This window comes from Myotis nattereri, assembly GCF_964212035.1.
Source record: "Myotis nattereri genome assembly, chromosome: X".
Taxonomy (NCBI): Eukaryota; Metazoa; Chordata; class Mammalia; order Chiroptera; family Vespertilionidae; genus Myotis; species Myotis nattereri.
This window is the reverse complement of record NC_138078.1, coordinates 18,620,402-18,645,397: the sequence shown is the minus strand read 5'-3', so window position 1 is coordinate 18,645,397 and position 24,996 is coordinate 18,620,402. Positions and strand designations below refer to the sequence as shown.

General features: G+C 39.5%; 1 protein-coding gene across 1 annotated transcript; it reads right to left on the bottom strand.

Moving 5' to 3' along the window:
• Window positions 1-23,575: 23,575 nt before the first annotated feature.
• On the bottom strand, window positions 23,576-24,700 carry LOC308511519 (melanoma-associated antigen B1-like; the record flags this gene model as incomplete). Its single annotated transcript, XM_081081547.1, has 1 exon — window positions 23,576-24,700. One exon carries the CDS (start codon window positions 24,698-24,700, stop codon window positions 23,576-23,578), a length of 1,125 nt encoding a protein of 374 aa, XP_080937673.1.
• Window positions 24,701-24,996: the final 296 nt, after the last annotated feature.

Sequence of the window (24,996 nt, the reverse complement as noted above, 5' to 3'; positions counted from 1 at the left end):
TACATATCTATCATAATGGCTAAAATAAAAATATAATGAAAATGCCAAATGCTAGGCATGATGTGGAGAAACTACTAGTAGATCACTCATCCATTGCTGGTGAGGATGTAAAATGGTCCAGCCATTCTGGAAAATGTTTTGACAGCATCTTATAAAACTAAGCACACATTACTGTACAATTCAGCAATTGCACTCTTTTTTAAAAATATATTTTATTGATTTTTTTACAGAGAGGAGGGAGAGGGATAGAGAGTTAGAAACATTGATGAGAGAAAAACATCAATCAGCTTCCTCCTGCACACTCCCCACTGGGGATGTGCCCGCAACCAAGGCACATACACTTGACTGGAATCGAACCCGGCTCCCTTCAATTCGCAGGCCGACGCTCTATCCACTGAGCCAAACCGGTCAGGGCAGCAATTGCACTCGAGAATATATCCCAGATAAATGAAAACTTATGTTTATACAAAACCTGTGCACTAATTGACTGTGTATAGCAACTTTGGTTGTAATAACCAAAAACTAGAAACAATGTAGATGTCCCTCAATGAGTGAATGGCTAAACAATCGGTAGTAAATCCATATCATGGAATACTATTCAGAAATAGAAAATAATCAAATATTGATGCACAAACTACGGATAGTGTCCAGGGAATTATCCTGATTGACAAAAGCCAGTTCCCCCAAAATTACAAACTGTAGTATTCATTCTGTTTAAATGACAAGATTATAGAAATGGACATAAGACCAGTGGTTTCCATGGCACAGGGGCACGGGGTGATAGATACACTATGCTATACAAGGGATCCTTGTGGTGATGGAATTAGTCTGTATTTTGACTGTATTAATTTCAATATCCTGTTTAATACATAATAGTAATGTTTTACAAATGTTGTCATTGGGGGAAACTGCGTACAGGGTACACAGGATCTTTCTGCATTGTTTCTTATAGTTTCATATAAACCCATAATTATCTAAAAATAAGCATTTATTTTTTAAGAAAATAGTGTAATTAATGGTTAAAATTACAGGCTGTAGAGCAGACTATCTGGGTTTAAGTATATTTAAACCCAGAAGATATCTCTTCATTGCTTTTTTAGAAAGAGTGGAAGGGAGGGAGGTAGGGAAGAGAGAGAGAGAGAGAGAGAGAGAGAGAGAGAGAGAGAGAGAGAGAAAGCATCCATGTGAGAGGCACATTGGTTGCAGATGAGCAAACCAAGGTGTGTGCCCTTGATTTGAATTAAACCCATAATCCTTCGGTGCATGGGCCTAAGCTCTAACCACTGAGCCCATTGGCCAGGGCTGGGTTCAAATCTTGAATCTATGTCCTGTCATCTGATATAAGTTTCTTTATACTCTCTGTACCTTAATTTCATCTTTAAAATAGGAATAATAATAGAATTTACCTTATAAGGAGTTACACAGTTTAAATAAATTAATTCCTGCAAAGTATATAAAACAGTGCTTTTAACAGATTTATGCTCAATAAATGTCAGCCTTATTTACTATGATGATTATGGTTGTATGTATGCACATGCTTATGTAAAATGTAAACTTTGCATGGGATGGGTGTATATCAACTGTAATATAAGGGCTATTTTAGGAGCTAGAAATGGGAATGAGATGAAAGGTAAAACTTTGCACATATTTTAAATATTTAAGAAATAGCAGTGAAGCAAATATTGCAAGTATTCAGTAGAAAAAGTTGCTTTTTAATTATTCTTTATCTTGTTATATGGTTATATTATTTATACATTTATATTTTATTAAAAACAGGTAAATATATTTTATCTTTGTTTTATATATTTTATATTATGTGTATATTATAAATTATTTTATTATTGTTTTAGAAGGGAATTGTAGTTTTTTATATTTGTTTTTCAAGGACATTTTCATGTAATTTAGAAACAACACATTTTCTAATGAACTCATTGCATAAGTATGTCTTCAACATTTTTCAGAAAAACGCTTTTTAGTGCATTCTCTTAATTTTCAATTACTTTATAACCCAGAATACCTTAAACAAAATTTTACTTTTTATTAATGACTGAAGAAAATATTATGAAATTATTTTATATTTTTGTGCTAGAGATCATTAATATTTCCTGGCATAATTAAATTTTCCTAAAGAATATAAATTACTCTCTGATTTCCCTCAATTATAATGTTTTTTGACACAGTTGTTGCCCTCTCCAGTTTCTGCAATCTTGTCAACTGTCACTCTCAGTTGGAGGCATCTCTCATTTCTTTTTCATCCACCCCTTTAATGTTCTCCTTTGTATAGCAAGATATTAAGGTTGATAAAAACTAAACAGATCAGCAATCCTATTTAATATCTTAGACATCATTCTAAGTTAATGGCCTCACTGTCCCAGCATATATCTCCCCATCCCGCACCCCATCCCTGAGAAAAGTGTTTCATAGGATTCTCTCACCTCTTAGACCTTGATGTCACTAACCACCACGTTTGTGACCCTGATCAATATTATTAAAATTTGTTGCAATCTAAGTTACAGTGAACATTCATTAAAATATATTTTAGCCTTTTAATGTTTATTTCTTCAGATAATTGGATCAGAACTCAAACCTTAAATGAATGATAATCTACTTATATTAGCCCAAATATAATAAGTTCATATATCAATGATATAATCGTATTTACTGATCAATTCACTCTTATTCAAACCATATTTATGGAGTGTCTAAAGACTAGGCATTTTTTTAGATACTGAATGTACCGAAATGATTGACATAATCCCTGAAATACATATGTTTACCATTTTGGACATTAAGTATTATAAAATTTGATCATTTTAAACTGATAACTGAAAAGTGGCAAATTACAATTATATTTATCGTTTGATTTAAAATGCTGACATTGGCCCTAACCGGTTTGGCTCAGTGGATAGAGCATCAGCCTGCAGACTGAAGGGTCCCAGGTTTGATTCCAGTCAAGGGCATGTACTTCAGTTGCAGGCACATCCCCAGTAGGGGGCGTGCACGAGGCAGCTGATTGATGTTTCTCTCTCATCGATGTTTCTAATTCTCTATCCCTTTCCCTTCCTCTCTGTGAAAAATCAATAAACTATATTTTAAAAATAAAAAATAAAATGCTGACATTGTTATCACATATTTCATTAAAAATAAGGAAGTGAATTTTAGATAATATATTCTGATTAACTCAGAAAAATGTAAAGAAAGTACTATGTAAGAAAAATTTATTTAAAATCGAACTATACATAATCTATTGTTTTTTCCTCTTAGAGGACTCTCTTTTGCTTAATAAGTAGTGCAAAGAAGTAAGATATATAAATCTGCTTATCCATGCAATCTTGTAAATCATGTATGTTACAGGAAATATTATTTGTTTACTTACCTTTAGAAATGTTCATCGATCACTTAGCATATAAAATGAACCACTGGCCTTGTTGTAATTTGACCCACCACTATTTCTGTCTAAATCTGTCTTTTCTCTCTTTCTCTTCTTCCCTTCCTTTCTCCCCGCCCCCCACCCCCCCGGCCCCTTACTCATATATAACTTTTTTTGCAGTTTGGAAAACTTCACTCATGAGTCTATTTGCTCCATTAGACTTGCAAATTATATATAAAGCATACAATTGTACATTTCTATTCAAAACCAATGAGAAATATTTGTTCTTACTCTCTTATTCAGTTCGGGCTGCTATAACAAACATACCAAAAACAAGGTGCCTTAAACAATAAACAGTTATTTCTCACAGCTTGGTGGATGAAAGTCTGTGATTGGGGAGCCAGCATGGTTAGGTTCTGGTGAGATTCCTCTTCCAGGTTGCAGACTGCCTACACCTTAGACTTTTTACATCGTAACAAAGACTTTTGTATTAATATATAAGAATCACTGGAATTTTTTAAGTATAAAAGTGGAATGGTTAATTTGAATTCTATATAACTTCCTTAGAAAGTAGAGTGGGGAATTAATTTGAAAAGCAGCACATTAGAAGAAAAAATAATTTTGAGGGCTAAATCCAGGCCAGAGTTGATGAGTACCTGACTAGAACAGCAGTCCTTGACTATGAAAGGATGGATACCAGAAATATTTGGGCAATGATATTAACACAACTTGGTGATTAGTAAGGAGTAAAACAGACAAAGTAGTTGTTTAGGTTATCCATTATCACATAGCAAATTGGCCCAAAACTTAGCAGCTAGAAACAACATAAACATTCATTATCTCATTATCCAGGCCCAGTGCATGGATTCGTGCACCAGTGGGGTCCCTCAACCTGGCCTGCTCCCTCTCGCAATCCGGGACCTCTCAGGGGATGTCAGATAGCCAGTTTCTTCCCAATCCCCGCAGGCCTGATCCAGACAGGGGAGAGCCTGATCCTGTGCATTGAGCATCTGTCCTCTGGTGGTCAGTTGTTCAGTCGTTTGGTGGTCTGGTAGCTTAGGCTTTTATATATATAGACAGTTTATGTGGGTCAGGATTCTGGATCAGCTTACCTAGGTGGTTCAGGCTCTGGTATTCACTTCTGCGGTTGCAGTCACGATGTCAGCTAGTGCTGCATGTCAACTGGCTTGACTATGGTTAAAGTATCTGCTTCCAAGATAGCTCACTCACCTGGCTATTGGCAGGAGATGTTTCTAGATAGTTCTGGCAGGAGGACTCTGTATGGTTACCTGAGGGTCCTCAGGAAACAGCAGCTGCCTTTCCTTACAACCAGCTATCCAGGGAAAGGGAAATGAGATAAGCTGGAAATCTAGCTTTGAAGTCAAATACAGTCTTTACGCAATATCCTATTGGTTACATAGGTGGGAAATGACTACGCACAGGCATCCATAGCATGAGGCAAGACTAATAGCAGATACAGTGGTAAATAATAGAGCCCACATTCTTGTCTTTGGTGTTTCATTAGACTATGGTGTCATCTATATAATCTACACTAATAAAAGAGAAACATGGTAATTGGCATACGACCGCTACCCTTTTCATTGGCTAATCAGTGAAATATGCAAATTAACTGTCAGCCAAGATGGCGGCCGGCAGCCAGGCAGCTTGAAACTAACATGAGGCTTGGTTGCCTCAGTGACGGAGGAAACCAACGTTCCCCGCCTGCGGCTGCAGGCCTCTGAGCAGGCAGTTTAAGAAACATTGTAACAAACACCACCGGACTTCAGCCAGCAGATTCACAACATTGTAAGCAAAGGCCAGAAACCTACTTTAAGGAGCGGAGGCCTAATTGCTGGAGCCAAGCCTCAAGCTAAAGCTGGCCCAGAATAAAAATAGAAAAAGGAAAAAAAAGGAGCAGTTGAGAGCTTCAGTCACCCACAGCCTGAAAACAGCCCTCAGCCCCTCACCCAGACTGGCCAGGCACCCCAGTGGGGACCCCTACCCTAAAGGGTGTGTGACCAGCTGCAAACAGCCATCATCCCCTCACCCAGGCTGGCCAGGCACTCCAGTGGGGACCCCCATCCTGATCCAGGACACCCTTCAGGGCAAACCAGCCAGCCCCCACCCGTGCACCAGGCCTCTACCCTATATAGTAAAAGGGTAATATGCCTCCCAGCACTGGGATCAGCGGAGCCATGAGGCCTCCCGGCACCGGGATAAGCATGACAGGGGGCAGTGCCCAAATCCCCTGATCGCCCTGCGGCTCTGTGTGTGACAGGGGGTGGGGCCACAAACTCCCTATCCGCCCTGCTCTGTGCCTGACAGGGGAAGGCGCCCCAACCCCCTGATCAGCCCTGTTCTGTGCCTGATAGGGGGGAGCTCCCCAACCCCCCCCCCCACGGGCCCTGCTCTGTGTGTGACGGGGTAGAGCCATAACCTCCCCATCGGCCCTGCCCTGAGTGTGAGAGTGGCGGCGCCCCAACCCCCTGATCGGCCCTGCTCTGTGGGTGATAGAGGGTGGTGCCCCAACCCCCTGATGGGCCCTGCTCTGTGTGTGACGGGGGCAGCGCCCCAACCCCCTGATTGGGCCTGCTCTGTGTGTGACAGGGTACAGAGCCCCAACCCCCCTGATGGGCCCTGCTCTGTGCGTGACAGGGGGTGGTGCCGCAACCTCCCCATTGACCCTGCCTTGAGTGTGACAGGAGATGGTGCCCCAACCCCCCAATCGGCCCTACCCTGAGCGTGACTGAGGGTGGCATCACAACCTCCCGATCGCCCTGCTCTGTGCATGACAGGGGACGGCGCCCCAACTCCCCAATCGGCCCTGCTCTGAGCCTGACCAGGGGCTGCACCTAGGGATTGGGCCTGCCCTCTGCCACCCGGGAGCAGGCCTAAGCCAGCAGGTCGTTATCTCCCGAGGGGTCCCAGACTACGAGAGGGCACAGGCCGGGCTGAGGGACCCCCTCTCCCCCCTGAGTGCACAAATTTTTGTGCACCGGGCCTCTAGTAAACAATAAAAAGGAGCAAGTTATTGTGGTTTGTTTGTTTGGGGTTCATGTGTGTGTCTGTGTCTATGTGTGTCTGTATTCAGAAAGTAGGAGGTAATGAGTTCAGATTTGGAAATTATCCAGAAAGTGCTAGGTAATATGCTTTGGAGGTGCAATAATATGTTTAATGATGAAGAAATAGATTTAAGAACCACCAGCACTTAAATGGTACTTGAAATCTTAAGATTAAGAAAGTTCATCCTAGTAGAGCAAAAAAATGAGGCAAACAAACAAAAACAACATTGTTTAAGAAAAACTGAACAAGGTAATAGGTCATGAAAGATATTAAGCAAGGTGATCAGAGTGGTAGATATAATAAAGATGGGCACTGTAAAATTAAAGGGAATAAATAGTTTAAGGAAGTGAGTAGTCATCAGTCAAACAAAGTCAAAGTGTCCAGTGAACTAAAATATACTGATTGGACCCTTAGCCAGTTTGGCTCAGTAGATAGAGTGTCGGCTTGAGGACTGAGGGATCCTGGGTTTGATTCTGGTCAAGGGCACATGCCCAGGTTGCAGGCTCAATTCCCAGTAGGGGGCATGCAGGAGGCAGCCAGTCAATGATTCTCTCTCATCATTGATGTTTCTATCTCTCCCTCCCTCTCCCTTCCTCTCTGAAATCAATAAAAATATATTTAAAATAAATAAAATAAAATTTACTCATTGGATTTAGCAGTCTTTATGCCACTAATGATGTTGCCAGTGCAATTTCAAGTGTAGGAGTGGAGAAGCAGAAAACATATAACAAAAGGTTAAATACAGGTAATTAAATAAAACCGTGTTTAATTATGTACCAGTTATGTTTCATTTTGGAAACAGAAACCTTTCAGAATATTTAAGACAGAGTAAATTTAATATTGGGAATGATTACACAGGTGATGGGATTGCTGGAAAAAAAAAAAAAACAGGCAGGAGATGATGAGGTAACTCCAAGATTAGCAATCTCTAAAGACGCTTTGGCTGAAGGGATGAAGGAAAGAGGCGGGGGGGGGGGGGGACTGACATACAGAAATGGAGTCTCCTGGAGGAAGTTGGAATCAATTCTTATAAGAACTGAGGAGAAGCAACTGCTGCTGAAAATGCCCCATTGGCAGACAGAGACAGTGAGAAATACCCTTTTTCCTCCTCCCACTGATAGTGCCTAACCATTGGCAGAATACAGTCAATGCCAGCTGACCCAGAAATGGGGGAGAAATATTTTTTTTTCCTGGGGTCAATGTGATACAAAATGGAAAATGAAGAAGAAAGTATTTGAGAAAAAAATAGAGAAAAGACTGACACAAAGTTTTAAAAACTTGTCAACCTTGTAAAGACAAACCAAATTAGAAGCTCCTTGTGAGAAAGTTCATAGAACTACTATATTGCATAATGCAAAATGAGCTTCACTTAACATATTTCAAAGACCGAGGCCTGTGTTCTAGGTAAAATACCCATAAATTGAAGAACTTTTATCTGAGCATTTTTAATGTAGAAAGATTTAGCCTGACTTGAAATAATTGAGCTTGTCGTTATCTCTCATGATACAGGAATTCATCAAGAATTCCCCGTGCAGAGTACACTCATGCAAGATTTAGAATTTGTTTTATTTCTAATTATATATTCCCTCTTTTGATTCAGTGAATTTTCATTTTTGAAGATATGGAATAGTAATAAAATACGATGCATTCAGAAATTCACCACAGTCATAAGACAGAACAGCAAGTAAAATATAATTTTATCATTTAAGTTATAGGTACTTGCTCATCAAAATGTTAAATATTATTGATCTAGTAAAATATACAGCAGTATACAATTAGAGTGTGCATTGTAGAAGTTCTCACAGTATCTATTCCCCCTCTCCTTGAGCCCTACCAGAATCTTGATTTTTAAAAAATATATTTTTATTGATTTCAGAAGGAAGAGAGAAAGAGAGAGAGAGACAGAGAGAGAGAGAGAGAGAGAGAGAGAGAGAGAGAGAGAGAGAGCAATGATGAGAGAGAATCATTGCTGCATGCCCTACACTGGGGATTGAGCCTGCAACCCAGGCATATGCCCTGAGGGGAATCAAACTGTGACCTCCTTGGTCAAGGTCAATGCTCAACCACTGAGCCATGTTGGCTGGGCTTACCAGAATCTTAATTTAGATCAAACATTCAATACTCTCATTCCATGTGCCTCAGAGGAATCTGACCCCACACATCTAATTGGTGTGCGAGCTTGAATGGCTTAGGCCAATGAATTCATACTACATCTTGGAAACTGGACAGAAGTGGGCAAGTGATTTAAGTGGGTAATCTGTGTGTGTGTGGGGGGGGGCGTGGATTAAAAGTCTCTTGGATTGCTGGAGCACAAGAGCTATGTCATACCTTCTGCAAATTGTTATATGTTGTTGTGGAGCCCAAAGCTGCTGCAGTTATCCTGCTGCCAGACCAAAGAGAGAAAAAGGGGTTGGTTAATGTCAAGATTATTTCAAGAAAATGAAGCAAAAGTTATTGGCATAAGCCAAATCTGAAGCCTGACTTACAATTTTATTGCCAGTTATATGGGAAACTAAAATTCTTTTTTAAAAAATATACTTTTATTGATTTCAGAGAGGAAGGGAGAGATAGAAACATCAATGATGAGAGAGAATCATTAATCAGGTGCCTCCTGCACAGCCCCTACTGGGAATCAAACCCACAACCTGGGCACGTGCCCTTGACTGGAATCAAACCCAGGACCCTTCAGTCTGTAGGCCAATGCTATATCCACTAAGCCAAACCAGCTAGGGTTAATATTCTTTATTATTGAGGTATGTTTCAGTGGTATTTTCTTTCACTAGCTGCCAAAAGCAGTTTACATCAATGTACAAAGTGAATGTGAATATATAAGTATGCATATATATGTATGCTGTTATTTATATACTATTCAATGTACTCATATATAATTTTAAGCATTTCAAATATGAATAGATATTTTTTTAAATTCCCAGAAAATAATCTATATGCTATATCTATCCATCACCTCATGTAACAATATACCTAATGTATTAATTTTTTTGGAAGTGAATAATTTTAACTAAGTAAAAGTATTTGCATTCTTTCACTTTATATTGTACTTTTTTGAATAGAAATTAGTTTTATATAGCCTGTGACCTCACACTTAAACAACCTTCCCTACCATCAAAATCTCATAAGAGAGTGAGGGATACACTTATTAAAAATCAGTGAACCTACATTGACACCTTGTTACTACACAAAGTTCATAGTTTACAATAGGTTTCACTCTTGGTGCTGTACTTGCTTTGGATTTTGACAAATGTATGATGACATGTACCAACCATTTTAGTATTATATAGAATAATTTAATGCCCTTTAAATCCTCTGTGCTATGTCTATTCAACCAGCCCTCCCCCTAACCCTGGACACTGCTAATCTTTTTACTGTCTCCACAGTTTTCCCAGAATGTAGTTGATATTATACAGTATGTAGGCTTTCCAGATTGGCTTCTTTCACTTCATAATATTAAGTTTTCTCCATGTCTTTTCATAGCTTGGTAGCTCATTTCTTTTTAAGTACTGAATAATTTCCATTCTCCGGATGTTCCACAATATTTTTTAAATTGAATTTATGGGGGTAACATTGGTTAATAAAATTATGTAAGTTTCAAGTGTACAGTTCTATAATTCATCATCTGTATATTGCATTGTGTGTTCACCAGCCAAGTTAAGTCTCCTTCCATAACCATGTATCCCCCCTTTATTCTCTTTTATGTCCCCCCACACCCATTTCCCTCTGATAATCACCATACTGTTGTGTGTGTCTATGAGGTTTTTTGTTGTTGTTTCTTAATCGCTTCAGCTTTTTCACCCAGCCCCCAAACCACCTCCCATCTGACAGCTATAAGTCTGTTCTGTGTCTATGTGTCTGTTTCTCTTTTTTTGTTAGTTTATTTTGTTCACTAGATTCTACATAGACTTGAAATCATATGGTATTTGTCTTTCTCTGACTGGCTAATTTCACTTGGTATAATACTCTCCAGGTCCATCCATGCTATAGCTAAAGGTAAGATTCTTTCTTTTTTACAGCCAAGTAGTATTCCATTGTGTAAATGTACCACTGATTTTTTACCCAGTTATCTGTGGATGGGCAAATGAGCTGCTTCCAAATCTTGGCTATTGTAAATAATGCTGCAATGAACATAGGAATGCATATATTCTTTTGAATTAGTGTTTCAGTTTTCTTCAGATATATCCCCAAAAGTGGAATTGAATCGCTGGGTTATATGGCAGTTTCATTTTTAATTTTTTGAGGTAACTCCATACTGCTTTCCATAGTGTCTGCACCAACTTGTATTCCCACCAACAGTGTATGAAGATTCCCTGTTTTTTTCCCACATCCTCACCAACACTTGCTTGTTGATTTATTGATGATAGCTATTTTGATAAGAATGAGGTGATATCTCATTGTATCTTTAATTTGCATTTCTCTGAGGATTAGTGATGTTGAGCGTCTTTTCATTTGTCTATTGACCATCTGTATGTGTTTTGTAGGTCCTTTGCCCATTTTTAAATTGGATTTTTTGGGGGAGGGGTTGAGCTGTATAAGTTCTTTATAAATTTTGGATGTTAACCCCTTATTAGATGTATCATTGACAAATATGTTCTCCTATTCAATGGCTTGTCTTTTCATTTTTTTGGTGGTTTCCTTTGCTGTGCAAAAACTTTTTAGTTTGATGTAGTCCCATTTGCTTATTTTTTCTTGTGTTTCCTTTGCCCGAGGCAATATATCAGAAATAATATTGCTATGAGAGATGCCTGAGATTTTACTGCCTGTGTTTTCTTCTAGGATTTTATGGTTTCAAGTTTTACAATTTAAGTGTTTAATCCATTTTGAGTTTATTTTTGTGTATGATTTAAGAAGTTGGTCTACTTTCATTTTTCTGTGCGTATCTGTCCAGTTTTCCTAATCCCACTTAATGAACAGACTATCTTTACCCCACTGCATGTTCTTGCCTCCTTTGTCAAGTATTAATTGACCATAAAAGTGTGGGTCTATTTCTGGGCCAAATTAAATGTTTATTTACACTTGAATTGGCACACTCTGTCAGTTGTCATGCCCATATACAAATGAGTCAATTTCTGCTTGCAGAATCATAAACAAAATACAGTTTAAAAAATCCTAGAATTTAACTTAAATTTCCAGTGGTATAATAAATACAAGGGAAGGAGTTCTCAACTCTTTTGGAGTTGCTAACACTTTTTGAAATATAACAAAAGGCACCGAACTTCTGCCATGAAAAAATATCTGTACAATGCATCAGTACATACAAAACTTAAATATAATATTGGATTCTCAGAATGAGTGATTCCAATCCCTGCAATAGGATATTATTTATTCAATAGTAGGATACAGTTGAAGGGGAAAAAAACTAGTGTTAATGCAAGTGACTACAAAATTTTAAATAGGTCTGACAGATACTCCTGTACTTCAGTGAGGGAGTATCTCTTTTAAAGATCTTGGTCTGCATCTCCATTTATCCCCTATATACCTTCTTCCACAGAAATAAAATAAAGAAAAAATATAAAGATCTTGGTTTGAAAAATGTGGTATATGGATAAGATGGTATATTATTCAGCTTTTTAAAAGAAGAAAATCAAGTAAAAGAATGTGTACTTAAATACCCCTAAGCGGGCGGGGGGGGGGGGCAAGAATTAATTTGCATCCATCATACCTATAACAAATAGTTCGTGTTACTTTGGGAAATACTGTATTATATATTTGTTCAAGTATTTGATAATAAATCAGCATGTGGTTTTCAAATGCCTTTTTAAAGGGTGTGGAAAAAGGAATATTTTAGCTAGTCCCACAAAAGGCTTATGAATAAAGATGTCAGTATTTTTTAATACTTAGAAACATTTAAAGGTGAATATGTGCTTTGAAGAGGAACACAGTTTCGCTATATAAAATTTCTTTTTTTAAAAAAAATATGTTTTTATTGATTTCAGAGAAGAAGGGAGAGGGAGAGAGAGATAGAAACATTGATGATAAGAGAGAATAACATTGATCAGCTGCCTCCTGCACGCCCCACATTGGGGATCATGCCTGCAACCTGGGCATGTGTCCTGACAGGGAATCAAACAGTGACCTCTGGGTTCATGGATCGATGCTCAACCACTGAGTCGTGCCAGCTGAGCTTAAATTCTTTAGTATTCTTTACTTGTTATAATATAGTGAAACATATGCATCAAATGGTCTATTCAACATTGGAGCAAGAGCACCTCCAATTTTTTACAAAATCTAAGACATGAAATCTAAAAGCACTTTTTTTTACACTCCCATGTTACATGAAAAGTATTTTTATTTACAAAGAGGGATTGAATAGTAGATGAGAGTTTGTCAGTAATTTTATTCCTGGAAGAATCAGTGTGGAATGCTAAGATAGGTTTTGCAAGAACTTCGTATCTGTGCTGCCATAGGCCTCCATTTTTAAAGATATTTTCCAGAGTTGAGTTATTGACACTATTTTATCACCTGCTACTTTTTTTTGACATTCATGCAACAAATATTTCAAATGGAACATTATATCTTGAGAGGCTAGGTAGCTAAAAAAAAAAAAAAAAAGAGTATGCAATCCTTTTCTTCTCACACTAGTCACAACTTGGCCTTTGATCTGACTTGAGACTTTTTATCCTTCTCTACAACAAAGTGGGAGGATGCTGATTCTGCTAGAATTAAGTAGGGCAAGAAGCCATGTATAATAATAACTCCAATCTCTCCTAAGGTGGAGCATTTAGATAACAACTATTTGGTAAATACATATGTGTAATACATTTTCTGGACTTTATCTCCAATTTTTCTGCCAGTTAACATATTCTTTAAAAAAAAAAAAAGCTCTAAAAGTTTCATGTCAGTGAACAGTAACAATATTTTACAGAAAAATTTCAAAGTTGTTTTTTTTTGTAAAGATGCACCCCTAGTGATGAAGTGTTTGTGCCTGGAATGATAAAGGTAGTTTCCTATTGTTCGCACAGCAGGCTGTCATCTTTTTCTTCTTAATAGGGAAAGGGCTTATCCTTAGCAATGCTGAATGAGTTTTGCAGTTACTTGGCAACAATAATTTTTTTAAAAGACACAAACAGTACAGGATCCATCATCAACATCAGGACAAATAGTTGTGCTTCAGCTGGTTTTAATGGCCAAATGGAGACATTAAGTTCCTTGTTTCAAGAATTAAACCCAATGCATATGACCAGGTTGAACCCTAGTATATGCAGCAATCTGAAACATTTTAGCTGTTGTATATGAAACAGTATGTGGGACAAAGTGAATAAATATGAGACATTCACCCAAATAAACAAAGCACCACAGGAATATATGAGACAGAGATAGTTTTGTAATTTAAATATCAGGATACATAGTTTTGGTACATCCTTATGATCACTGGTATCTCTGATACATACATATACACTGTGTGAATGATGTTGTCTATTGGTAAAGAATAACTAGAAATAAATAATTGAGTAAGAAATGCTGCCATTGCCTGTCCAGTGTTGTTCAGTGATTGAACATGGACCTATGAACCAGGAGGTCACAGTTCGATTCCCAGTCAGGGTACATACCTGGGTTGTAAGCTTGATCCCTAATAGAGGGCACGTAGGAGGCAACTGATCAATGGTTCTCTCACATCATTGATGTTTCTATCTCTCTCCCTCTCCCTTCCTCTTTGAAATCAATAAAAACATGTGTTTTTAAAAAGAGGAGCTTATAATAACCAACATTTTCAGCAACAAAATAATGCTAATAGATTATAACCAGAGGAATAAAAAGTTCATGAGTCCATAATAACATAAATAAATACTTGATGAAATATATAGATGGAAGAGACATGAAAGCTCCTCCTTATAGTTTTTGGAATTGCAATTAATGACTGTGTAAAGAAGGGAAATAGAAACCACTATTAGGCAAATACCACAGTGTTGATTACAGCACATTTGATCTATTAATGGGTGCTAGAATCAGAGAGTTTGAAGAGAGAACACTTTTACCTAGTCTCAAATATCTCCCCCCCAAGGCATTTGCCAACTATAGGATAAATCATAATAAATTTACAGTAGAAACTCCCAGCACAGACCACCAATAATTCCAAGTGTGATGTCAGCAGTAGTGAGAGAGATTGAAATTCGGAACCCTATGATATAGTGTACTGAGAAACACATGGCACCATTTCTATGGTTCTTTCTCCAAGACAGTATGAACTCAGTCTGATAATGAGAAGACATTAGGCAGGACCAAATTGATGGACATTCAGCAAAACAACTGATCAGTACTCTTTGGGGCTGTCAATGTCATAAAAAGCAAGGGAAGACTGAGAAACTATTGTGGATTATAGGAGTACATGGAGAAATAACACCTAAATGGAATATGAGACACTGATTTGGATCCTTCAAAAGGATAGTAATGAGAAAATGGTGAAATTTGAATGAGGTAGTTAATTTGGTTAATGCTTTTAGGGCAATGTTAATTTCATGGTTCTGGCAGTAGTTATCTAAGATAACACTGTAATAGTTGGGTGAGGGATCTATTGAAGCTTTTTATATTATTTTTGCAACTTTCTTATAAGTCTAAAAGTAGTCTGAAATAAAATGTTGAAAAAAATAGCCATTATAAAAAAAACTCAGAACTTCCACTTCTAGTTGCTGTAAATAACTTAAAATATGCAGAATATATGAAGTGACTGAAAAACAGTCAAAACAAGATTATGATCCATAGAAGCAGGAAAACAAATGAAGTAGGCTCCCCAAATCACCCTGTGTTTCTGCTTGTTGTCTAGACTGTAGTGCAGGGAGGATAAGCCAAAAGAGAACACAATATACTCAATGAAGTACGGACACAGTGATTAGAGTTTGGGAATAGTAAAGCTGCTGAAGTTTGCAGGGCAAATTGTTGGAGAGAAGAGAACTGGGTAGAGTTAGTGCTCTAGAAATCTATAGAAGGATCCCCTTGCAGCTTTCACTGAACATTAAACTGTTCATGTGAAAGGCAGGGTACCATCAGGCTGGGCAAAGAGCAAGTACCAGGGGAATTTTAAAAAATATACTGAGAGCAATGAGCGGAACAACTATCGGAAGACAAACATGGCTGGGAGACTTTTAAGTATTGAATAGCCTGAGGGGAGAGTTCTCTGAACACCCAAAATAATTCAGTGGAATCTCAGACAAGTCTAAGTTTTAGGAATAGGGCTAATGTAATTGAAGAATAATGGCTATCATAGACCATCCTAACAAAGTTTGGCAATGAGCTTCAAAAGAAACAATATGATGGGTAAATGAATTAACTGCTCACCTAAACTTTTTATTAAGAAAAATGAAATCTACAGATTCACAAGATACCATTAAAAAACTACTAGGTATACAAGGAAGTGGAAAATATGACCCAATAGGGGAAATATAACTTATAATCAGGAGAAAAATCAGAGATCATGAAAATAACAAAAACTTTAAAACACCTGTTATAAATGTGTCCAAAGATTTAAAGGAAAATACAGACATATTGAATGAACAACTAAATATTTCATAGAGAAACTGAAACTATAAGAAGAAACAAAATAATTCCATAGATTTGAAATAATCTTTATTAAGATTACAGCTAGCTTTTCTTATAGAAATCAACAAGCTGATTCCAAAGTTTATATGAAACATAAAAGGAAATATGTTAGTGAATCCTGAAAAAGGAGAACAAAGTTAATGTGTTTATACCATTTGGCTTCAATATTTATGATTAAAATATAGTAGTGAAGTCAGTGATTATTTTAAAGACAGATAAATAGATTAGTGAAATAGGATAGATGATCCAGAAATAGAATTAAATTTATATGATTAATTTTCAACCAATGTAGCCAATAAATTTAATGGGGAAATAAAAATGTTTTCAACAAATGAGTTGGTACTGGATGAACATGAACCTTGACTACTACCCAACTTAATACAAAAAAATAAATAATTTGTGTTGGATCATAGACCCAAAACTTGTAGTTAAGATTAAAGCTTCTGGTAGACAACATAGGAGAATACCTTCATGAGCTGGAAGTAGTCAAAGAATTCTTAGACAAAAGCCAGATAACACTAAAATAAAAAAAATGATAATACAAAATTTTAAAAATCTGCTGAACAAAAGATATTATGAAAACTAATAAGCAAACCAGCAAGTCACATAAGATATTGATAAACCATATGTCTGACAAAGGACTTATTTCCAGAATATGTAAACAACTTCAACAGCTCAAAAAGAAAAAGAAAAAAACCCAACAAATAAAAATGGGCAAAAACTGATATGGACACTTCACAAAAGAAGGTAAGTAAATGGTCAATAAACCCTTGAAAAATTATTCAGGCACATCAGGAGCATTCAAATTAAAATCACAGTAATACAACACCACTTACCCACTAGAGTGGCTACAAATAAAATAATTGGTGCCACAAAATGTTAGTGAGGATGTAAAAAACAAAACAAAATACATATATATTGTTTGAGTGCAAAATATTGCAACTACTCTGGAATTTTCTAGAAGTCTCTCATAAAATTAAACATACACCTACCTTAGGAACCAGAAATGTCACTTCTAACAATTTAATGCAAATATATGTCTGTAAAAGGGGTTGTACACGAATATTCATAGCACATCTATTCATAATAGCTAAAAACTGAAAACAATACAAAGGACCATCTCATGAATGTGCAACAAAATGGAATTCTTAGACAATGGAATAAAACTCAATAAAGAAATATAGCTCAATAAAGGATACATTTATTTTACATAGTACAACATGGATGAAACTCAAAAACATTATGTTAAGTAAAAGAAGTCAGACACAAAAGAGAACAGACAGTATGATTCCACTTATATGAAATTTTGAGATAGGCAAGTTCTGTTTCCAGTCAAAATTAGTAGCAAGGACTTTATTTACCCTCCTGCCAGAAATAACAGCAATAAGAACAATCAAGATGAAGAATATATAAAACACTGGTTTGCATGATACCACACCAGGTAATGAAGAATAATGATCCGTGAAATTTGGGAAACATAAGGAGTGAGCCCTGTGATTGTCCCAGCTTAATGCTTTGAGAGAAATTCCAGGCCTTTGTGCAAGTAGAGGGAACTCAGGCAGAGTTTATAATTTCCCTGAATTGAAGAGATGGAGCTTGGAATCTGGGGAGGCCAAGGTTGCTAGAGTTCACAATACAAAGTACTAAGGCAGTGGTTCTCAACCCATGGGTCGCCAACCTGTGGGTCGCGACCCCTTTGGAAGTCGAATGACCCTTTCACTGGGGTCGCCTAAGACCATCGGAAAACATATATAATTACATATTGTTTTTGTGATTAATCACTATGCTTTAATTATGCTCAATTTGTAACAATGAAAATACATCCTGCATATCAGATATTTACATTACGATTCATAACAGTAGCAACATTACAGTTATGAAGAAGCAATGAAAATAATTTTATGGTTGGGGGTCACCGCAACATGAGGAACTGTATTAAAGGGTCGCAGCATTAGGAAGGTTGAGAACCACTGTTCTAGGGAGATGAGGGTCACAGAAACTCCAGAGGTCACACAAGACTGGCAATAGTTCCTGTTCACCACAGTGGAAAACCACAGCATTCATGGGCCATCAGATACAGTAGTCAGAAGTCTTTTTCAAAAACAGCTAGGCAAGATTAGCCAAACAGTAAATGCTGCTTTAGGCCCAACAACCAAAGCTTAAAAGCAAGACCCAAAAGGATGATAGAAGGGTTTCCAGCACTGAGCTTTCTTAGAAGTATTTAGGAAACACCAGAGTTCTGTGGGTTTCAGGGCTCACTGCCTGAGAGGGATGAAGAAGTGTTGAGTGGGCAGGACAATGAGCTTACAGTCCCCTCTTCACCCAGACTTATCTGCCTTCAAATCATTGATTGGTTTGTTTTTAAATATCTATATCTATATCTATATCTATACATCTATACATCTATATATATATATATATATATATATATATATATATATATATATATATATATATTTGCCCTAGCTGGTTTTGCTCAGTGGATAGAGCATTAGCCTTTGAACTGAAGGGTCCTTGGTTAAATTCTGGTCAAGGGCACATGCCCAGATTGCAGGCTCAATCCCCAGAAGAGGGTGTGCAGGAGGCAGCCAATTAATCATTCCCTTTCGTCATTGATGTTTCTATCTCTCTCTCCCTATTTATTTATTTATTTATTTAATAAATATCTTTATTTATCTGTCTTTATTTATTAATAAATATCTGTCTTTGTACAAATTGTACTTCTGATCTGAAATCCTTAACTTCACTTGTGTGCTCAGTGAATTCTTTTTTGTTTTTTAAGTATATATTTTTATTAATTTCAGAGAGGAAGGGAAAGGGAGTGAGAGACAGAAACGTCAACAATGAGAATCATTGATCAGCTGCCTCCTGCACGCCCCTATTGAGGACCGAGCCCACATTCCAGGCATGTGTCCCTGACCTACCGGGAATCAAACCGTGAACTCTGAGTTCATAGGTCAACATTCAATCACTGAGCCACAGCAGCCAGGCCCAATCATGGATTGGGTTTCTGGGGAAGGCTTAAGTTGGAATAAGAGGTTCCACATCTAAAATACTTATAACTACTGTATAGCAGGTAGAGGTTATGTCATGGAATCCTGGCCTTCAGAGGCCTGCACACCTGCACTTCATCATCCCTCTCATGGACTCTGGTCAATGCTCTCTCCCTGGGTTCGTCCAGATGTTCCTCACTAGCTGACAGTATTCTGTCTGAATCCATTCCCTGGTACATAGTCATTCTGATCAAATTCTTCTTTCTCAGAGTCAAAGGAAAAAAGTTATTGGCATTTTAGAATTTTAAAGCATGCCCGGAGGAATTTTGGTACTCAAGGCATCACTGAAGAAATCCTGCTTTCTATGGATGAGAGATGAAGTTAATTTTCTGCTCAACCTACTTAGAAAACGGGGAAATTAAAATAACTGAGACAATATATTTTCACCCAAAAGGTGGACCAAAATTTAAAAGGCTAATAAAATGAAACACCTGTGAGTGTAAATTATTTACATATATTACCATGTAAGAATATGAATCAGCATAGCTTTATTAGAACAGAATTTCAGCAATACTCATAAAACTTTGCAATCATATTATCTCCACTTTAATCCAGTTTGCTCTTTGCTGTCTTTGCTTGAAGAAAACATACATATTTGCCCAAGAATTCGTGTCAATGATGTTGATTTCAGTTCCATTAAACACAGTAACAAATGGCAAACAACGTATGTGTGCATCCAGAGGAAAATGATTAATTAATGATGATGGCATATAAACACTTTAGAATTTTAGGGAGTAGTTAAATGATGGATCCATATGTGCTCTCACTGAGAGATCCTGCATTCATTTTAGTAAGTGACAAAAGCAAGAGACAGACCAATATGTACACTATTATGCATGTATATTAAAAAGTCACAATGTATTTTTATAACACATCTATGTAAGGATAAGCCTAGAATACATTTTAAGATAACAAAGTTTTTAGTTAAAAAAATAGTCCAGCGGTGTAAAGTACAGCATAGGGAATATAGTCAATAATCTAAAATAATAAAAGCATAATATGCTAATTAGACCAGACGTCCTTCCAGACAACCTTCCAGATGAAGTCAGAGCTGCGAGGGAAGCCCGGGTCTCCGGTGCTGGAGGGAAGCCAGTGCCAGCAGCGGAGGAAGGAAGGCCTACTCTTGCACGAATTTCATGCATTGTGCCTCTAGTATTTTAATAACTATGTGTGGTGCTAAGGAGGGTACTGGAATTATTGGGGGGATCACTCTATAAATCATATAAATGTCTAACCACTATGCAGTACACCTGAAACTAATATAAAATGATATTGAATGGCAATTGTAATTGAAAATTGAAACATTTTTAAAAACAAAGTAACACAAAATTTCATTGTGGTTACTTCTGAGGAGAGGAATGACTTTTAGAGGAATGTAATAAGGAAAGAAAATTGTGATTCATTCATGCTGTTGGAAGTTTGGAGCAATGAGACTATTTGCACTATGACCTAAAATCAGATTTTCTCTTTGAAAAAACAAAGACACAAGTGGCAGTGGAAGAATGTTGACTTTTTCCTTTTCTTACCAAGGATATCATCTCTGTCATGGAGCCATTTTCTGGGTTGTTAGAAAGTCTATCTACATAGACTCCTAGATTTTTAGAAATTCTGTCTATGTAGATGTTGTTTCAGTGGTTTCTACGATCTTTTCTCATCTGCTCTTTACAAAAGAGGCTTTAGTTTTGACCAACAAGGTAAACTCATTTATTGGCCTATGTAGTCTGTGGCCAATCCCAAAGAATTCAGCCCATTAAAATTCTACTACAAAGAGCCAGTAGATTCTGTGCCAAGTCAGACTGTAGTCATCAGCAGATTGAAAACCCTGAGAATGTGATGGAGGCACCCAGAGGGGCTGAGGAGAGGTGTGCAAACATCCCCACCTGAAGTGAGGAATTGCATGGAAAGGGCCGCTGCTGTCAGAGGGGTCCACAGTGAAGGAGGTACTCTCAGGGAGTTGGGGTGCTCCAGGTTGGGGAGGCAGGGGCATGGTGTGTTCAGGGGAGCAGGGTGCAGCCTGCAGGGGAGGATGTGGAGAAGAGCTGGATGGCAGGACAGGCTCCAGTGTGGACAGGAGGCAGGCACACTGGGGAAGACCCAGGGGAAGGGCGCTGTAATGCAGGAAAGGGCTGGGACTGGACACTTGTGCTGGGCTCAGGGCAGAGTCAGCTATCAAGGAGCCAAGGGGGTGGTAGGGGCTCTCCGGGAGCCTCAGGGGAGGGGGCAGGAGGTCCCTGGGTAAATGAACCATAGACAATCCCTACATTGTGCTTCATTCTCATTTTCACCCCTTCTTCAGGCTTGCTCTCAGTACTTTAGCCACAGGCCTCTGCTTCCTACCATCTGAGAAACATCATGGAATAGTGAGAAGAGAAATGAATGAATGGACACAAGGCTGGGAGGAGTGGAGCAGGGTGGGTTCTTCACCAATTCAGACTAGGGCTCTGTCACTCACTAGCCTTGTGAATGCTGAACCTTTCCAAACCCTCTGAGCCTCGGATTCCTCATCAATGACTTGGGCTTGGTGCCTCCTTCCTTCTGGGACTGTTGGGGTGTGTGTGGTGTGTGTAAAGCACCTGGCACAGTGACTGGTGTGCATTGAGATTGTAAAGAATGGCAATTACTACTGTGATTTTCTTGGACCATAAATAAGACCCACCCTCCTGCTGAGATTTTTTTCTTTGTATTGTTGTTGTGTTAATCCAGGAGATATATGCAGTGCTAAAGAACAGCTAACAACTCTGCCAAAAATTCTGCTTAGCAAGAAAAAATACCTCAGCAAATCATTCCTCTTAGAGGACACAGTGTTTAGTTGGGATGTTAGGGAATGCCCCTCATCTGCATATAACACAAAGCTCCTAAAATGTGTATCAAAAACAACTCTCCTTTCCTCCCTCCCAGCTGCCCTTTGCTCAGAATCACCCCATTTTCCATTCATTTAAGCTCTCCCAAAATCAAGGCCTCCCTTAGAGGTTGACAAATTTTACTCAAGATAAACTAGCTAAGATGCCTTTTTATGGAGCACACCCTGTTTCTCCCAGCCCAGGGCAAGGGGCGCCAGCACAGTGGCTCCCTGGCATCCCACCCTGAGGAAGTACTGCCCTGATTTCTCAGAAACTCCCTGGAGATGAGTCTGTGCCTTGTGTTCTCCTGCTCTGGGCCCAAAGCCCAGGGCACCTTCCATCCCCGCTGCAGGGGGAGAGTTCTCTCTGCTTCATCCAGGATCCCAGTCGCTGCTAAAAGCAGTCCTCTGGAGGCTTAGCTCCTCAACTCTGAGACCCACCACGCAAGGGTCTGGCCCTGGCTCACCACACTCACACCCTCCTCTGAGGCCCCACCCGCCTCCACATAGCATCACCGCCCACTGAAAGGACTGACGCTTCCCAAGACCCCAGGTTGTCTGCTCTTATCACAACCTCCCTCTTCTCCCCTCCTCATACTTTTCACTGGATTATTGTCTTAGAGGTATCTCACCATCTTCCTTTTACCATAGCTGGGTCTAGCCTCCATCATTCTAGGGACAGTAGCTCTGTCTTCTTTTTCTCACCATCCTCCCCACCCCCCGCCCTCCCCCCACCACCACCACCATGGAGCCTTCCCAAGAGCAGAGGCTCAATTAATGTTTGAGAATTTTTTTTTTTAAAAAAGGCAGTAACAATTCATCATGATTTCATTTCTGTTATGTACTTGAATAAACAAAGCAAGTGCAAGTATATAACTTTTATTTTATAGAACAGCAGAACACAAGGAATAAGGGAAACCAAGAATTGATCATTTTTTACTTTTCTCTGGATTTTTTATCACAACTATTTTGCCACTTCTTTCTGTTACATTTCTAAGAAAATACATTTCTAATGCCATGTTGTCTTGTTCCAGATCACTATGTAAGACAGAAGGTTACTCCATTTTTTAGTAAAAAGCAAAACTCTTACTCTTAAGCCTCATAAACAACGTTAAACCCATAACCAATATCACTTGTGCACTTAGATTCTGATGTTAATGAAACTTGTTTTAATGAACAACATTTGAAAACATTCAGAAACAAAAAGATAAAGCAATCATTTAATAACAGGACAGGAGCACAGATATGATGTGCACTGCGTTCCCCCCAGCACTAACCAATCCCACACCATTTCAAGCACAAAGTGAGGGAAGTGCTTCCGATTTCAATACATTTTTTGATCACAACTATTTTGCCACTTCTTTCTGTTACATTTCTAAGGAAATACATTTCTAATGCCATGTTGTCTTGTTCCAGATCACTATGTAAGATGGAAGGTTACTCCATTTCTTCAGTATAAAGCAAAACTCTTACTTAAGCCTCATAAACAACGTTCAATCCACAACCAATATCATTTGTGCATTTAGATTCTGACACTAGTTACACTTGTTTTAAAGAACAGCATTTGAAAACACTCAGCAACAATAGGTAAAGCAATCGTTTAATAACAGAACAGGAGCACAGATATGATGTGCTCTGCATTTCCCCAGCACCCCCCACCCCCCACCAACACTTCAAGCCAGAGTGAGGGAAGTGCTTCAGATTTCAATACATGTGGGGGTTGCTGAAAGGGGTGCTGGAAAGATCACAGGCTGGAGAGGCAGCACGAATCACCGCCTCGAATCTTTGGCGGGTTCTCTCCAGCTCATCCTGCAGGGCTATTTCACACCAGTGTGGGAAGGCGCTGGGCTGGGTACCATGAAGCTTGGCTAAGAACTCCAGCACTTCCATCTTGCTGGTTTCCGCGTAGGCTTGTGGGCCCCACAGGAACTCGTGGCTCGGGGGATCACTGTGGAGCACCTGGCGGTACTCCAGGTAGCCTTCTTTCACCAGCTCTTCTGTGATGAGCTTCATGGGGTCTCCATGGAGGTTGCGCTCCTTTCCAGCATGTATGCCCATCGCATTGATGACATCCCAGATCTCTTCCTCAGGAGCACGGTTGCCCTTCATGAAGATCACACAGAGGATGGTCATCAGGAGGCTCTTCTTGGGCATGATCTGCCCGTGCAGACTGGTATCCCCGCTGTGATGCAGCTTGCTGACCAGGACGTAGCCGTGCCCGGCCGGGTCGGCTTCCTTCACATCAATGCCGAAGGCCAGCACCATCAGCTCAAAGGCTCTCTTGAGGATCTCCTGGAAGTAGGACTTGTGCTTCCTGACGACATGCTTCATCATGTCTTCCTTGGTGATGGGCTGCTTCATGTTATACTTGCGCAGCATGAACTGCGCCAGCAGCATCGCCTTCTGGTCTAGAGGGCTCTTGTGGGATTCATCAGACTGCGACTCTGCCTGGCAGGCACCTTCCTGGGAGGCACCTTCCTGGGAGCCACCTGCCTGGGTGGCACCTGCCTGGGCAGCACCTGCACTTTCCTCGCTTTGGCTCTCGCTTTGGCTCTCGCTTTGGCTCTCGGTGCTGGTGGTAGTGGTATCAAGACATGGCCACGCGATTCTTGCCTTGCGGGGAGAGCTAATGGCTGCTGCGGCTCCCTGAGGCTCCTGGGACAGCACAGGCTCAGGGCTTCCCAGGGAAGAAACCTCAGCCAAAGAGGAGGAGGAGGACTCATCCCCCTCCTCTGCAGAGGTGTGAGCACTCAGGACTCTTCCAGACTCCAGCTGGACCGGTCTGCATCTCTCTGGGGCGTGGTGCTTACTCTTCTTCCCCCGAGGCATGATGACACTGGCCAGGGGCAGCGGGCACCTGTGTGGCAGGAGAGGAGGTGATGTGGGCCCCTGGAGGAGGGAGAGTAAGATGGTGTGTGCGCCCTCAGCAGGGACATAGCACCTGGACCTTAACCCCGGCCATGTCTGCAGGGTCTGAGGGCAGTGATCCAGGCACCCACAGGGCTCCTGCTCCGCCCTACGACCCTGCAGAGGAAGTGAGGGTGCACCTTGGGCTGAGAGCAGGGCTGGCGGGGTCAGGCTCTGCGGGTCCCCTGTGTTCTGTGGTGGAGGATCCTCTCCTTCAC